The 17,928-nt window shown below is 36.1% G+C and overlaps 1 protein-coding gene across 5 annotated transcripts in view; it reads left to right on the top strand.

Moving 5' to 3' along the window:
* Window positions 1-17,928, top strand: part of BCAS3 (BCAS3 microtubule associated cell migration factor) — a 572,645-nt gene that overhangs the window by 250,491 nt on the left and 304,226 nt on the right. For all 5 annotated transcript variants that reach the window (XM_082679094.1, XM_082679096.1, XM_082679097.1 and 2 more), the window contains 3 exons: window positions 3,295-3,419; window positions 5,411-5,576; window positions 7,540-7,640. In XM_082679094.1, the coding sequence (XP_082535220.1) occupies window positions 3,295-3,419; window positions 5,411-5,576; window positions 7,540-7,640 (392 nt within the window). The remainder of the gene's footprint in view (window positions 1-3,294; window positions 3,420-5,410; window positions 5,577-7,539; window positions 7,641-17,928) is intronic.

Raw genomic sequence — 17,928 nt, forward strand, 5'->3', positions numbered from 1 at the left:
GGAATGCTTTCCTAAAATGGTTGGGTCACCAGTATACTATAAGTGAGCATGATTTGCAAGGCTAGCACTTTTCTCTTTTGTTCCTTTCACGTATGTATCATTTTTCAATGTTTTATCTTTCTGCCGACAAAAGGTGATTTTGCAATAGAAATATTCTGGGTCATTGTGGAAAAAGTTCAGTTCTGCTTCCACCCAACATTCCTGGTCTTGGTCTTTTAAAATTTTAGGATAAAGGGCAAATTGAATCAATGTTAAATTTTCTCCCTTTGGGTATTTTGTATAGAAAATACTTTAATAATAATAATCTTTTCTTTAGATTATTTCTCCTTTTTATTTTTCTGAAAATCTTGTACACATAGCACATATTTTAAATTTCTATTTTGCTTAAATACCACAGTCATTCCAAAGGTAGGTTGATGATAGAAATAACTTGTTACGAATATGTTCACCAAATATGCTAAATACCCAGTACACAGCACTGTGTCATGCAGGAGGTAGCAAGTTATTTTCAGGGATAAAACCTTTTAACTACTTATTAAACACAAACTTGTACTAATGTGATTTATGAAGGCCCTATCAGAAGAACAAGAAGAAATAATGAAGTATAAGAATAAAAATGAACATTTTTTCATAATTTTAAGAATACTTTTAACCTAAGATACTTATTCTCTGCAGGAGATAATGAGTTTATGTAAATTGATACTGTGTTGGTGCTTTTTAGTTGTGTGTTCAGAAGCTGAGTTATGTATAACATTAAAGAAGCCTAAAAGACTTTAGCTTTTGACATTAACTGATTAGACTGTAAGCTAATAAACATACAAAATATATATATTTGCTTGGCTAAAGACTAAATTGATTATTATATTACAAAGGTAGCTAAGTGGCCCAGTAGCAACTTTTAAAATCTATTTAGGATGCATTCCGTAGATGCACCATAGACTCTGTTAAGAAGTGGCATGCTACTTGTTTTCTGTCTTGTTGCTTTTACCACATGATTTAAAAACAAAAACAAAAATAGCATTCATTAATTTGCAAAGAACTTTGAACTCGTACATTTTGTGGGATCATTGTTGCTTGATGGTGATTCTAGTAAAAACATAGTCACACAGTTGAAACACCTTTCAAAAAATTTTGGAATGTTTTTTTCCTCTCTCCTCTGCCTTCCAGCCTCCAAAAACTGACCAATGGAAGTTAAAAGATGCTAGTTACAGGAACTTACAGCATTTCAGTGATGGAAATAAAGGCTTTGAAGCAAAATTTACATTCTAAGGTAGTACAACAGAGAGCATCATAACCAGAAAGAAGAATTCTGGTGCCGGTTACCCAGAAACCAAGGGAAGGTGCTTGTTTGTTCAGGTGTAGGTGGAGGGGAGTCTTCTCTTCTGTTGGTTTTGCAAAGGTTATTGCAGCTGTGGCAAATGCAGCAAGGAAAACGTGAAATTGTTGGTAGAAACAGATGCATTTTCTTACAGAAACTTAAAAATAAAAAAACTGTCATTTTATTCCCTATCAGTGGAAGTCTGACTGTGACTAGTGTTGGTGATTTAGGCATGGATGTGATTTTTATGGGTAATAACTTGTTGTGTTTAAGAAATGTTAATGATGGAAAGACGAGGCCTTTGCATATACGGCAATGTGCATTACATGAATTTGGTCAAAGGCAGAGAGACCAAGCAGAGTGGTTTCTGATCCAGACTTTTTGCTTTCCCTACAAGGAAGACATCAAAACAGAAGGCTCAGGAAATAAAATATGTGAGAGACTATTTCAGGTGTCATAACACCTGGAAAATGAGATTGCCGAAGTGAAGTCTGATTTTTTGAAAATTAGTTGAAGGCTGTGTGCTATACAGGAGATAGCGTTGAGTTCTGTGATATGGGAATTCACAGCGCTTTCTACACGTTACCTAATACAGTGGTTCGTAAACCTGAACGTGTGCCAGAATCTCCTGGAGGGCTATTAAAAACACAGATTGTCATGCCCCACCTCCAGAGCGAGGTGTGGCCTGATGAATATTTGCATGTCTAAGAGGTTCTCAGTGCTACTAGCCAGGGACCACACTTTGAGAACAAATAAAATGCTGTAAACCGTAAAATAACCCTAAGAGGTAGGCATTGCTGTCTTTCTGTTTTATATATTTTATATATTAGTTGTCTGAGCACTGAGAGGTTAAATAACCTAATCAAAATTCACACAGATAAAAAAGTGGCAGCACTGGGATTCGGATTTGTGTTTCCACCTGACTCCAAAACCCAGTCTTTCTCTGTCTAACCGTACTTCATTAAAAGATAAAGAGATAAAGGATAGTGAGCAAACGAAGGTAGAAATAATGTTATTTGACATTGGAGACTGACTAGCAGCGGCGAAACATTATTCTTGTGCTCCGACTGGGCTGTGATCTTGACCAGTGTACAGTGGGGCTATTTCCTGGTCTACGAGTCAGAGACAATAATACACCATTTCTCTAAGGTGCCTGACAAAATTGCTAAAGAACTTTGGGGCAGTCTTTGACAAATTGGGAGAGAAGAGAGATACAGGATTTGCAAGAAGATGAAAGGTTGATATCAGAAGTCAATGGTATTAGAAGCTGAAAGCTGATTTGGGGAAAACAAAGAGGACAGCAAGTACTTTTTTATGGTAATTATGTGAAGTAGCAGGAGTTACTTAATGTGTCTTCAAACATAGGAGAAGCAGAATAAAAATTGACCTATCATCTTCACAAATCCACAAAGAAAAAATAAACAAGAAATAGGAAGATCAGTGACTGTAATCGCCCTAGATCTTTAGGTCTACTCACCAGACATTGTCTAACCATACATATATGTCTGAGAGCATTGTCAGGATTCCATTCTGTATCATCTCGTGTTTTCATACATGCTGTCTCCATTCAACTGTATTGTCAGTCCCACATTTTACATATTGAAGTGAACTGATAAACTATTCTATTATCGTGAGATGTTTTTGCTGGTTCTACTGTTCCACTTTGAAATATCCAGGGAAATGTTATCTATCTCAAATGGGTTGACTTGGATTTTGCCAGCACATTCTTCAAAAAGAAGCTAATTTTTCTTGGTCTAAGTTGCTATTCCGATAATACTCTGGAGCTTTGAACTAGTTTTACTTTTACTGCAGATCACAGTCTCACAACCACCAGTTATACTTACGGCAAAATGCATGTCCACGTGGGAACGTTTGAATACTTAGGGGCAAATTTTAAGGGAAATATGTCATTTTATCAAGGACCATGATTTTATCATGGTAATTTTTCTTTTTTTACTATCATTTTATTTTTTAAGCAAAGTTAAACCACCTCCACAAATTTCACCCAGCAAATCAATGGGCGGAGAATTTTGCGTGGCTGCGACGTTTGGGACATCCCGATCGTGGTTTGCAAATAATGCAGGTCTGAAAAGAGAAAAAGGTACGTATTTTTATTGAAGTTAAACTTGCCATTTGTAATTTTTGTTTCTTGAGGAAAATTCAGAGCAGTTCTCTTTGAATAATCTTGAGCCCAACAATAGAAAAAAATTTTCCCACTCAGTTAGCATGTCTCTCCTCAACTATTCAAGTCTCAAGAAGACAGGCTATCCTCTCACTGTAAATGTGGAATAAATTGGCCACTGAGTGTTTTTATTTTGTTTTGCTGGTGACAATATACAGGTGTTCTCAGTGCTGTCAATTCCATACCATTATATGTAACTTTTACATTTTTCTCAAACTAATTTCATGCCATTGTCTATAAAGTGTGGAGAGGAAAAACGTTGTTATCCCTATTTTAGAGATGAAGAATTTGAGATCAGTAAGTTTAAATAATTTAGCTAAGATCACTAGTTAGTAGGTTATGGTATCAGAGTTTGAACCCAGATTTTCTAATGCTAAATCTGTCCTTAAAAAATAATCTACAACAGCTCTGCCATGTTATAAATTAAAAGATAAAAACAGGCTCCCACTCAGAAATAAGAATCATCTTTTATGGTGACCGTTGTCCCTTTGAATTTATATAGTGTTGTTGTTGTTGTTTTTTAAATCTCTCCTTTGACCACCAGAGTCAACTTATATAATTACTCTTTTAGTATGTGATTCCTCATTGTTTCTGTTTAGAAAAGAGTGCCTGCATTCGTGGACCAAGTGTTTAATTTTGAGTGTTAAAAATTTCCTCTTATTATTGTGATACTATTAAAGTAGGTCAGAAACTGAGTTGTTAGTGAGGCACTTTTCTGACAGGTTCCACAGGCTGTATTGTTCTTGGCAAAATGGCTCTCCCTTACGCTTAATACTGGCAGTCAGACGTCAGCTCTTTCCCTTGTTATCGCCTTTCAGTGGCCCTTTCCTTGGAAATAGGATCCCAGGCACAGCAGGCTCTTTACCTAAGTGGGAGAGGATACAGTAAAGTATGCAAGCCTTCCATTTTCTTATCCCATCTTTATTTTTTTGTTACCTCCTCAGCTTTAATGATGCTATCGAAATGACTTTTTGTTACTAGTTAAAACCCTCTGTGAAGCTCGATTTCAAATGCTTCTCGCTTCTGTTCTAATTACCCTTTTAACTTGCTACCCCTTTATGTCCCACTACTGGTCATTAGCCATTTTCTCAAAGCAGCTGTAATCCAGTCCTCTGGCATAGAGATAAGGTAACCCACCCAGCATTCATGAGGGATTTTATATGCTCCTAGGTTTACTGTAAAACCCAAGATAGAGGACTAAACCTGGTTTGGTAGTGAGGACATGTGTACTCCTTATAAAGTCATTTGATTAGATCCATATTCAGCACCTGACCTCAAAGTATGACTGGTCTTCATTTGCCGTGGGAGGAAAGAAGGAAGAGGATTGAGAGGAAAGAAGGACAAGGATTTGGGGGAGGAGGACATGTGTGTGTTTTTCATTTGTCTGTTTGTTTTAATCCAGAAGTTTAAAGGAGGAAGTTTTCTGAGAGAGAGTAGATGAGAAGTTAGGCTGATTTAGGCAAAGGGTCTCTCCTGCAGTTGAGTTGGTGCATCCAGTGTAACTAAATCTTAGTCCATACAGGGTTCCTTTTCTGTCAGTCCTTCCCTGTCCCACCTGATACCATTCATTTTTCGTAATGTGGGACAAATTACTACACTTCAGGCAAATACAAAAGACTATAATATTGTTTGAGCATACTAGACTTTTGAGTATATTTATGTCGTTCTTGAAATAAATTGCTTAAATTTAAAAATATTTTGATAGCATAGAACTTTTCATATTCGTTAGCGTCTACTTATAAGAGACAATTTTTAGGCAAGGAGCAGGCACCATGTGAAAAAGTTCCTGCCTTCTTATTTTCTCTCAGCAACCTCAGGAACGGACTGAAGGGTCAATAACTTGTAAAAATGATGCTGTGCTCCTTTTATGCCAATATCACATATCCAGGATCTGTTTTCCTGTTTTGTAGATCAGTCCAAACAAGTTGTAGTTGAATCCCTCTACATTATTAGCTGCTACGGGAACTTAGTGGAGCACATGATGGAGCCACGACCGCTTAGCACTGCACCCAAGATCAGCGATGACACCCCACTGGAAATGATGACATCTCCCCGAGCCAGCTGGACTCTGGTTAGGTAGTATCTCTTTTTGTTTTTTTGTTTTTGGGGGGTTTTTTAACAGCTTTGTTGAGATATAAAATATTAAAAGTGTACAATTTGGTAAGGTTTGACGACGTATGTATACAGCTGTGAAATCATCCCCATAAGTAACATTATATATATATCCATCACCTCAAATGTTTTCTTATGCCTCTTTCTAATCTCTCACCTGCCCCCCTTTATCCCTACTTCACCCACTGAGCCCCAGGCAACCACTGGTCTGTTCTCTGTCACTATAGATCAGTTTATAATTTCTAGAATTTTATATAAATGGAATCAGAGTGCATAGTCTTTTTGTCTTTTTTCTCCCAGCAAAATTATTTTGATTTATCCCTGTTGTGTTTTTTTATAATCCATTCCTTTTCTAATTGAGATATAATTTACATGTAATACATATAATACAATTCACCCACTTAAAGTGAATTTTCACTAGGTCATGCATCCATCACCACAATCAATTTTCATCACCCCCCAAAGAAATCCCATACCCATTAGCAGTCATCCCCTCCCTGCCCCCATTTTTCTTCAACCCTTCAGCCCTAGGCAACCACCAGTTTATCTCCTGTCTCTGGATTTGCCTACTCTGGACATCTCATATAATTGGAATCATGCAAAATGTGACCTGTTGCATCTGATTTCCTTTACTTAGTATAATGTTTTTAAGGTCCATCCATGTTGCAGCATGTAGCAGAACTTCATTCCTTTTTTATGGCCAAATAATATTCCATTGCATGGATATACCACATTTTGTTTATCCATTCATCAGTTGATGGGCATTTCCACAGTTTAGTTGTCATGAATTATGCTCCTGAGAATATTCATGTACAAATTTTTGTGTGGTCCTATGTATTCAGTTGTCTTTGGTATATGCCTTGGAGAAGACCTCCCTTTGAACTTCTTTCTCCTCACATCTTTGAGTTACCTTTTCTAGGACTTGTTTTTTTTTTCCTATCCCACATAAAGAGCTTTAGTGCTTCCCCTATTTCCAGTCTCATGCTCACTGCAAGTAGAAAGTACATTGAGATAGCCATTATGGGGAATGGAAACTAATATATATAGATTGGAAGGTTTCCTTTAAAGTGATTCCCCAAGATATAATGGCTTATCACTATAAAAATGTTTATTAACAATTAGAGTCCTTCTCAAAAGAACATAATCATTAGAACCTTTGTAATCTAGTATAAAGATGGAGAAATAAGATCTAGGATAAAATCCATTCAATATAGTGTACAATAGTATAGGAGAGACAGAAAAAATTGGTCCTGACATGTATGGAAGGAAACAGACAAAAATGGATATGAAAATGATCTCTCTTCTTATGACATTTTAAAATATTCTTATATTGATTTTTGGAGGCTCTACCATTCTTTACTAGTACTTTACTGCACTGGATTGATCTGATCAATATCTTATTTATCAAGCTATTTAGGAATGGGCAGATCTAATTAAAATTACTGCACCATCATTGAAATAAGTGGCTTATTTTGGCATTCAGATGCTAATTAGGTCTTTAATAAGCCAACCATTAACTGTGTTTTTTTAAGCCATTTTTATCTGCTTTTATTTTATTTTAAAATGTATACATATTCTAAGAATAGAGAGCTCTAACAAGTGTCAGAAATTAGGTAAAAATTAGTTGTGACATTTGAATTCCACACTTCCTCTCTGTTCAGTGTTTTGAATGTCTTGTCTATCGTATTGAAGGGTCGTCTGCTTTAAACTAATATTGGCTGTATGTAATTTGTATGACTCACTGCCACCTTTTATTCTTTCTAAGCAGATGGCCTTGTGTTTCAGGTTTCAGCACTCCAACAAGTTCATTTTAATGATTACAAAGATAGTGTGAGTTTATATCAATGTCTGTAAGTGGTGACAGTGATGGTGATTTACATCCCATCTATTAAGCCTGAATATTAATATTCTTCTGCTGTTTCCTTAGAACTCCTCAATGGAATGAATTGCAACCACCATTTAACGCAAACCACCCTCTGCTCCTCGCTGCAGATGCAGTACAGTATTATCAGTTTCTGCTTGCTGGCCGTGAGTAGTTCTCATTTTTTTTCCTTCCATAGAGTATTTTGAGCTTTCATTTTAAAATGCTGACTTTTAATGCAACCATGCATATTACCACTGGTCCATAGGCCAGAGGCCATAAGTAATCAGACTGAGGCAAGTAAGATATTTAATACAAATGTATACCATAAGCTTTAGCACACATTAAGTATGCCTCTAGCTGTTCACATTCCCTGGCCATGAGATATCTGGTGGGCTCAAAATTTCTTTTAAAAAATGAGGATACTAGGATATAATAAAGTTTCATGAAATTGGAATTTGTTTCTGACATGAAAAAAGTTAAGCACTTTTCATTGTGAAAATTGTATCAGCAGGCTTTTTGCTTTGTAGAATTTTACTTGCAATAATGAAGTAGTGATTCCAGCTCCATCAGGATTTTGTTTGTTTACTTCTATACCTAAGCCCTAACATTTGTAGAGATTGATCTCGATTCTTTTTTTACTTAAGGAGAAAAAATGTAGATTGAACTAGAAACAGCCTTCTTTGTAGGTGAGGCCTGAAAAGATAATTTAATATTTATTATCCAGTTTATGGTCATAGAGTTAAAAATTCTTTACAATTATAATTCAGTTTTGTAGAATTCACTGGATCCTTAATTTTACTTGATGGCTCTGAGTACTGCATGTTTTTAAGAAACTTTCTAAAAATCAACAGACATGTTTTTAATGGAGTTTTGTTGAATCAGACTTCATTTCTTGCCTAGCTGTATTATGCAGCATGAAGTAAAATATTTGTGAAACAATTTTATTTTATGTTTATAGCGTGTTATATGTTATACTGGAAACAGAGACAGTATATTGACTTTGCTCTAAAGTTACGAAACTCTATAATTGTAACAAATAGTTGGCAGTCTCATTCTCTTGTATAATAGAACTCACTGATTCTTCTTCTTCATGTATTTATTGAGTGACTTCTATGTGTCAGGAACTTGTGGTTTAAATGAGAATAGTATGTTGCTTCTGTCCTCAATGAATTCAGTATCTAATTCAGGAGACAGGTGTTAAAAGATAAAAGGAAATGAGGCAGGTGCATCAGTGAAGGGTTATTCATTGAATTATGAGCTTTCACAGGGGGATAATAAGTAAGTGGTTTTCTGGTTCCAAGAAGCAGAGTACATAAAAGTTGTTAGGGTCTAGGTCATCTAAGCATATATTTAACTCTATCATATGACTTGGAAAATACATGACATTTATGTAATATCAATGTTCACGAGAACATTTCCCCCTACTTCTCAATAGGGGTGAAAATAACTAATTGTTGGATTAAGTGTAGGTAACTTTTTCAGAATTGATATTGGTTTTCTTTGTTTAGTTATTTTGATAGGTCTGCTCAGTAGACAAACAGTAGCAAGTCCCAAATATGTGAGAAAAAGATATGGGGGGAAAAATAATAAAAAAGCAACTGTCTCTATTCCTTAATTTTTTTGTTCCAGTGAATTAAGCTGATGGATATGACTTTATTTTAGCAGCTCTACTTGCACGGTTGAAGAACCGCCACTGTAGGCAGTAGCAAGCCATCAGTTGTTTTCAAGCATTGGAACGGCACCATCAGAACTGCATCTTAGAAAGATCACCCTGGCAGTGTTGTAATAAGAGGTTCGGTGGGGGTGGTGGGGGGAGTGGAGTCACAGTGATCCTGGAGCAAGATGAGAGGGCTTTAGTTAAGGCTGTTTACAGAGAAGACAGGACAAACCTGTGAGATGTTGCACAGTCGGACTAGAACAGAATTAGACAATTTGAAAGAAAGGTAGTCACTGATGATTCTGTGGTTTCTAAATAAAATACATAATATAATGCATTTTATGTGAGACCTTTTGAATTCCCGATGGACTAGCATTGGGATAAGGATGAAAAGGCCTAGTTTCCAGTTCTAGACCACCTCTCAATAACTTGGAAAATGTAAAGTATCAGTAATGATACTTGCTCTTACGAAGGTGTTACTATGGTCAGTGAAGTGATGCTAAAGTCCTTTAAAAACTTTAAAATAATCTATACATTTAAGCATCATTCTGAACCTTTGTTTCTTATCTCAGAAGTGCGTATCTTCAAATAATAGACTTCAGGGACTTAACAATGGAATCCCTATTCTGAATATGTGATTTTGACGATGTTGCCAGATCTGTCATCTAAGTGATAGACTTAATATGTCTGTCATATATCTAACTGACATAATTACTATGTTTCCTCTTATCTAGTGAAATGTTAATATAGATATAATTTAATAAGTTAAAAAATACCTAAGAGGCAGGTAATTCTGTAATAATTATTATATTGCTTCTTTACATTGACAGTAGAGACACAGATTTAGCCTGGATTTTTAAAGTCATGTTTTCAACATAAAGAAAGGCTATATGGGGCTTCCCTGGTGGCGCAGTGGTTGAGAGTCCGCCTGCCGATGTAGGGGACCCAGGTTTGTGCCCTGGTCCGGGAAGATCCCACATGCCGCAGAGCAGCTAGGCCCGTGAGCCATGGCCGCTGAGCCTGCGCGTCCAGAGCCTGTGCTCCGCAATGGGAGAGGCCACAGCAGTGAGAGCCCCGTGTACCGCAAAAAAAAAAAAAGAAAAAAAGAAAGGCTATTTGATTGAGAGTCCTCAACAAGATAGTATATTTCATGACTGAAGCAATTAAATATGCAAAACATGGGCATCTGCATCAGAGGAGTAAGAGCTGAAATATGATTGGTGAAAGCAATGCTGGAGCCAGTTTAGAGAGAATGCCTTTGCCTACCCATCTGTTGAGCCCTCTGTAAGTTAGAGCCTCATTAAGAAAACTTTCTTATTACCTTCTTGCTTGACTTTCTCTCCGGTTTCCCTTACTGAAGCCATTTGAAAAGATGACGTGTATACTGTACCTGGTGGCAGGAAGTTTTTTGTTTTATTCAACCATATTGAAAATCACTTCTTACTTCCCAACCTGCAAACTGTTGATAAATATATTACTGAAGGTATTTTCAAATATAACCATTTGGAGTAAAACTGTAATGCAACCTTCACAAACGTTGTCAGTATTTTCTTTGGTTGTATCTGGATCTGTGGATCAAGTGAAGCAGACTTGTTCAAACTCCGGAAATTATAATAATAGTGGACAAAGAATGATGTAAATGGAAATGCGAAAGAGACTTTGTCTCAGGGAGAGGAGAGTAGGAGAGCAGGATGTTTAGCAAGGAATCCCCACTCCCCTTTCAGCCCTGTAATCATAATAAATACACCACTAGTTGTAAACAAAGTTCTGCATATGTGGCAAAAGGGTGACTGGTGGTAAGGGAAAGGGAAACCTGCCTGAACGCTGAAGACTTCTTACCTAAATTTAGTGAAGTAAGTTAAAACTCCAAATTTTGTATTAACTGTAGTCACACTTCCTACCCATATTAAATGAATGGAATGATACAAAATTGAGCAATTTGGGTGTATCATAAATTGACTTATAGTAGCCTGCTCCTTACAAGAGCTCCTCACTATGGAGATAGAAATCACTCCTTTGTCATTAGGAGGATAAGCCATAAGAAACTGCTGTTTAGAATAAGCAAAAAACGTCATATGGTTTGAGTAGATTGACTAGTTTATGTGTGCAAAGTGGATATGCAGATGGTAATCTAATCTTGCTATATAGCTCAGTAAAGGTAAAAGTCAAGAATCTAATACAAAAAAAAAAGTTTTGCCTGGGTTGAAATCTTGGGAATCGTTTATAAAAAGATTATAGTAGTGGTGATTAGTGATTTTTGTGCTAACGGTATATTTTCTTCCTTCTGAAAAAAAAAAAACGCATGCTATAGTTACCTTTTCTAAAATAGGCTTTTTATTTCAGTGTATTTCTTTGCCAAATACAAAGATAAACATTAGACGAGACTAACAAATATCAACCAGCTTTGAATGTGATCCAGAGTAGACAATGCTTTTTCTTTAGTCTGCTTCAGAGCTTCCCAAATTGTAAATTAGAAACAGGGCTTACTTGGGAACGTTTTATTTAGGGCAAAAATAATGTTTCCTCCTTTTCTTTCAGGTAATTTGGCAGCAGCAGTATTTTTTAAGTTGCTGACATTAACTAGCTTTGTTGGGGGTGGGTCAGACTTTGAACTTCCAAGATAATCCATGGGTTTGTGAGAAGTTCCTCCCTAAGCTTACTGAATTTTCTTTGTTAAATGGTAACAAAGGATCACTCAACAGAAATATAGCTTTGATACACAATAGAAAGGTGACTGGGATCCATAGAACCCCCTCCCAATGTTTTATTGGGGATATAATTGTTTTTCTCTACTTATAAAGGCATTATAGGAAAGGTGGGGAAAGCCTTTGACACTAGATGGAAGAGAATGAAGAACACTGAAAATGGTTAAAGCATATATGTGGGTTTTTGTTAATTATTTAACTCTTTCAAATATAATTCACTGTTAACACAAAAATAGTATCAATGTATTGTGGTCTTTAAAACACATACATACGTGTGTGTGTGTGTCTGTGTGAGACAACAGTAGCATAAAGGCCAGGAGTGTGGGAAATGGAACTATACTATTGTAAGTTTTTATAGTATATGTGACTTCAGCATCATTTGAAGGTTGTTAAAGATGTATATAATGAAATTTAAAAAAACCTAAGTGCTCAAAATGGAAATAAAATGTTAACAAATAAGCAAGTTGATGTAACCCTAAGCATGTCAGTGCTCACATTAGTTATAAATGGTCTAAACATCTAAACAAGTCATGGATCAAAAAATAAACCCCAGCTATATGCTGCTTAGGAGAAACCCACTTTTTTTTTTTTTTTTTTTTTTTGCGGTACGCGGGCCTCTCACTGTTGTGGCCTCTCCTGTTGAGGAGCACAGACTCCAGACACGCAGGCTCAGTGGCCATGGCTCACGGGCCCAGCCGCTCCGCAGCATGTGGGATCTTCCCGGACCGGGGTACGAACCTGTGTCCCCTGCATCGGCAGGCGGACTCTCAACCACTGCGCCACCAGGGAAACCCCCACTTTTTTTTAATCAGCATTTTTTAATTGAAGTATAGTTGACTTAAAATGTTGTGTTAATTTCTGCTGTACAGCAAAGTGATTAAGTTATATATTCTTTTCCATTATGGTTTATCATAGGATATGGAATATAGTTCTCTGTGCTCTACAGTAGGACCTTGTTGTTTATCTGTTCTATATCTAAAAGCTTATATCTGCTAACCCCAACCTCCTCCCCCTTGGCAACCACCAGTCTGGAGAAACCCACTTTAAACCCTCGCTTGCTACATTAATATAAGACTAAGTAGAACACTCCACCCAACAACAGTAGAACGTACATTCTTTTCAAGTGCACAGGGAACATTGACAAATAGAGACCTTCTTCTGGGCCATAAAACAAGTCTCAATAAGTTTAAAAGCTTTCAGGTTATACAAAGTATGTATATTCTCTGACCACGGTGGAATTAAATAAGAAATGATTAACAGGTCTCTGAGAAATCTACAAATATTTGGAAACTAAACAATACACTTCTACATGATACATGGTTCACAGGAAAAGTCAAAAGGGAAATTAGGATTATTTTTAGCTGAATGAAAATGAAAACAGAACACATCCCTATCTTAGACTACTATTCAGGGAAAAAAATAGTAGATTGAAGTATAAATACATGCAACAAGTTGGATGATTCTTAAGAACATCGTGCGGAGAGACAGAGTACGACAGAGAGTTTTGAATATGACCATAAAGGGTCCGGTAGATCTTTATGGTGATGGAACCGTTCTGTATCTTGATTACTATTTTAGCAAATTCTTATGAATCTGTAATTCTTTCAAAATAAAAACTTCATAGAAAAATGAAACATTTGTGGGATGGCATTAAATTACTACTCAAGGTGAAATTTATAGGACTAAATGCCCATGTTATAAAATGAAATCAATGACTCAGCTTTCACATTCAGAAACTAGTAAAGTAGAGGGAATTAAAACACAAAAAAGGTAATAATAAAGATGAGTGAAATCAAGGAAATAGAAAACATAAAAACAATAGAAATAATATAGAAAAATAGGAAAAAGTATTTAAACCATAATGCTGTGGTGTGGTTTTCTTCTGCTTGGAGTCTGTGAGATTCTTCAATCTGTGAAGTTTTAATTTTCATCAGATTTGAAAATTTTAATACAGTTACATCTTCACATTTTTTTCTGTCACTCTGCTTCTCTCCTTTTGTGACTCCAATTATATGTCTGTTGACAACTTGATATTTTCCCAGCTCACTGGTTCTTTGTTCAGTTAAAAAATTCTCTTTCCTTCACTCTGTTTGATTTTGTATAGTTTATATTTCTATGTATTTATATATATATTGTCTTCTGCTGTCTAATCTGCTGTTTTATTCAACACATTCTTTATTCCAGATACCATATTTTTCATCTATAAGTTCCATTTGGATGTTCTTTTATATCTTTCATTTCTTTCCACATCACATACCTGTTTGAACATACGAGACATATATTTTGTAATTGTTGTTTTAGAGTCCTTGTGTGCTAATTCTTTTCACCCTGGTATTGCTTGGGTTTTTTTTCTATTGATTGATTTTTCTTCTTGGTGTGCTTTCCTGCTTCTTTATGTGCCTAATGATTTTTGATAGGATGCTGGGCATTTTTGGTTTCATGTTCTTGAGTGGTGGATTATTCTGTTTTCCTAGGATGTAGTCAAATTACTTGGAAAAAATTTGATTCTTTCTTTGTTTATTTTTAAGCTTTTTATGGAGGGTTCAAAATAACCTTTTGCTTAGGACTAATTTAATTATTTTAGGAGATAATGTAAATCTAGTCTCTTTTATGTGGCCAGTAGTAGATATGGGTGACCCTAATTGATTTTTACATTTCTTGTCCTTAAATCCTATGTATTATCTTGATATTACATTATACCAGTTCTGCTGCCTTTACTTTTGACTCATTACCTTCCCTAACATAAATAGAAATAAAAAACATGTATATGAGTATCTATAACACATTGTGATAAGTGCTTGTTAATAGCATGAATTAATTGGTATAGAAAGGATGGTGAAGGATGAAGGAGGTACAGAGAATTCAAGCCATAGCTGCTGGGACAGAAATGACTTAGGAAACCATAATTTGAAAAGATACATGCACCCCAGTGTTCATTGAAGCACTATTTACAATAGACAAGGCATGGAAGCAACCTAAATGTCCATCGAAAGAGGAATGGATAAAGAAGATGTGGTAATATATACAATGGAATATTATTCAACCATAAAAAAGAATGAAATAATGCCATTTGCAGCAACATGGATGGATCTAGAGATTGTCATACTGAGTGAAGTAAGTCACACAGAGAAAGAGAAATATCGTATATCACTTATATGTGGAATCTAAAAAGAAGTGATACAAATGAACGTATTTATAAAGCAGAAATGGACTCACAGACTTAGAGAATGAACTTATGGTTACCAGGGGTGGGAGGGTAGAGGGAAGGGATAGTTAGGGAGTTTGGGATTGACATGTACACACAGTGTTATGCGGCAGCCTGGATGGGAGGGGAGTCTTGGGGAGACTGGATACATGTATATGTAGGGCTGAGTCGCTTTGCTGTGCACCTGAAACTATCACAACATTTTTAATCGGCTATATTCCAATATAAAAAGTTTAAAAAAAAGAAATTCAAAGAAGGAAGAAGTTAATTGTTAGTGGGATGGAGAGAAGTGGCTGAATTTCAGAGAAATTGAGCAAGTTGCCTCTGTAGGATTTGGGACTATATGAGGTTACTGAAGAAAAGTGAGGAGGAATGGATAACTAGCTTAACACTAGGTTATGCCATTCATTGAAACATTAAAGAGAAATATGTTGCCTAGAGTAGGAGAGAGAATTGCTGATTGCAGTGTTGCATCTGTTTTGGTGCATGCAGTATGTATCCTGGTGGTAATATTCAGTAGGTTCTTGGAAATAACTCAGAACCTTCCATGTGTGTATTTATAGATTTGAGCTCCTTTCTGAGATTGTTTGGATATGTAATTAGTAATTGATGTAAGCTTTCTCTGAAATAATTGTATCCTAGAGAGAATTTAGAGAGAAGAGATGAGGTTCCATTATGGTACAGACAGCATAACATGTAAGAAGGCAGTGTTAATCATTCTAAAAGCTCCACCTGAAACCTTACTTTTCAATAGCTGGGCTATCTATTGATATATCGGCTTTTTAAAAACGTTTTTGCTTTACTGATCACTTGGACTTTACTAGCACTTTTGTTTAAATCTGTATATATAATGAAGTAGATAATACCTAAAGCTAGTATTGAAATTTGTCTTACCCATAGAAGTATGAAAAACACAAGTAGGCAGCATATTTAAGGTTAGATTCTAGAGATCTTAATTCCCAACTAAATTTTTTGCTGCTGGCCTACCGGCTACAACTGTGAGAGTAAAAATAGGAAATATTTTTCCTTGTAATATAAAGTCACACTTTGGGGTTTAGAGTTGAAGACATTTTTAGCCTATTTTACTGTCTTGTTTCATTGGTTTTACAATACAGTGGTGATCTATTTTGAACATACTGATACAAAAAGGAAGAAAAAAGTATTGCTCTCCTCTACCAGGGTCATTATCAGTACCCTGGCAAAGCAGTTAAATGTGCAGCAGTTTTCTGAGCTGCTCTCTTTGGAGTGTCACATTAGATTTAACCTAACATCCTGGATTGCATCGTTGTTGTGGTATGTACCAAGTATGGTGGAGGTACTCAACACTATTTCCTTGCATTGTCCATAATAAATATTTGCCCAAGATTGGGTAGGGTGGAAGGGGAAAGAAAGAAATGTTTTTCTCCTGTAGAGGAAACTTGTAATGTAGGACTTATTTATAGAGTATTTATAGTCCATTGTTGGTCATTGGGTGTGTCATACTGCTCTATCTAGGTCTGAATATCTGAGGTACTTAAGAAACCACTTCATATTGAGTTATATTTGATGGATTCTCTTATTTATAGTTAATTTTATCCACTGACATGTCCTTCCATAGAGAAATGATTTTAGTGAAACGAATGGTGTTTTTCTTCAGGAGACTAGAAGTTTGAGACATACTGACCCTGAATTTAGCCATATATATGTTGTATAATTTGGAGAACATTATGAAATTGAATACATTGTCTTCCTCAATGAAAAAATATCATATAGTTAATCAAAAAGTTTAGATTAGAGTACCCTTTTCCTTCTTCTTTCCCTTTGTGTTTAATGGGATACATGCTTTTTATTGATACCCGTATCTTTACATAGATCTTCACACCTATGGAATAGTTCATTGGGTTTCTCTGTCATCGTTGATTTATTGTTGAGATGTTTCACCATCAAAAGTCCTCTCTTTTACAACATAATGACCTATACTCCATTCTGAAGTAAGTCTTGCCATTTCTGTCATTTGCTTTAGTATTTATCATTTGGAGAAATGATGTCAAACCACCTTCCTGTCATAATTACATGTCAAACCACCTTCCTGTCATAATTGTTCTTAAAATTGAAATGAAACAAAAACGTTTTTATAGAGGGTTTTTTGGTACTTTTAAATATCTTGCTTACTTTATTTTACACAACTGTGTGACATCACAACTGACTGTACCTGTTGGTTGCTTTATTTTTAATAAATTTATTTATTTTATTTATTTATTTTTGGCTGCGTTGGGTCTCCGTTGCTGCGTGCAGACTTTCTCTAGTTGTGGTGAGTGGGGGCTGCTCTTCATTGTGGTGAGCGGGCTTCTCATTGCAGTGGCTTCTCTTGTTGCGGAGCATGGGCTCTAGGCATGTGGGCTTCAGTAGTTGTGGCTCGCAGTCTCAGTAGTTGTGGGTCGCAAGCACTAGAGTGCAGGCTCAGTAGTTGTGGCACACGGGCTTAGTTGCTCCGTGGCATGTGGGATCTTCCGGGACCATGTCCCCTGCATTGGCAGACGGATTCTTAACCATTGTGCCACCGGGAAGCCCTGTAGGTTGCTTTATGACCTGCTTTTTTTTCAGGTACAGTTGACAGTATATTCTTTTCCATTTATGCTATTAATATTCATTGCCATCAGATTGGCAGATTTGGCTGGGATAGAACATTGATTCTGATAGATTAAAGAAAAATAATCTATTGGTCATAAAGCCTCTAGTCCATGAGTACCTCTGCTTCTGCTGTCATTTACTCTAACCCACCAGAGTTTAAGTTTCTTATATTCAGATACTGATACCCCTGAATATGCATTTTGTTAGTTGAGTAGTGGGGATATAGGATGGAGGGTACAGGGATATCTGTTTGCCTTTTTCTCCAAAAATAAGGA

The sequence above is a fragment of the Grampus griseus genome (assembly GCF_964374135.1).
Source record: "Grampus griseus genome assembly, chromosome: 20".
Classification (NCBI taxonomy): domain Eukaryota; kingdom Metazoa; phylum Chordata; class Mammalia; order Artiodactyla; family Delphinidae; genus Grampus; species Grampus griseus.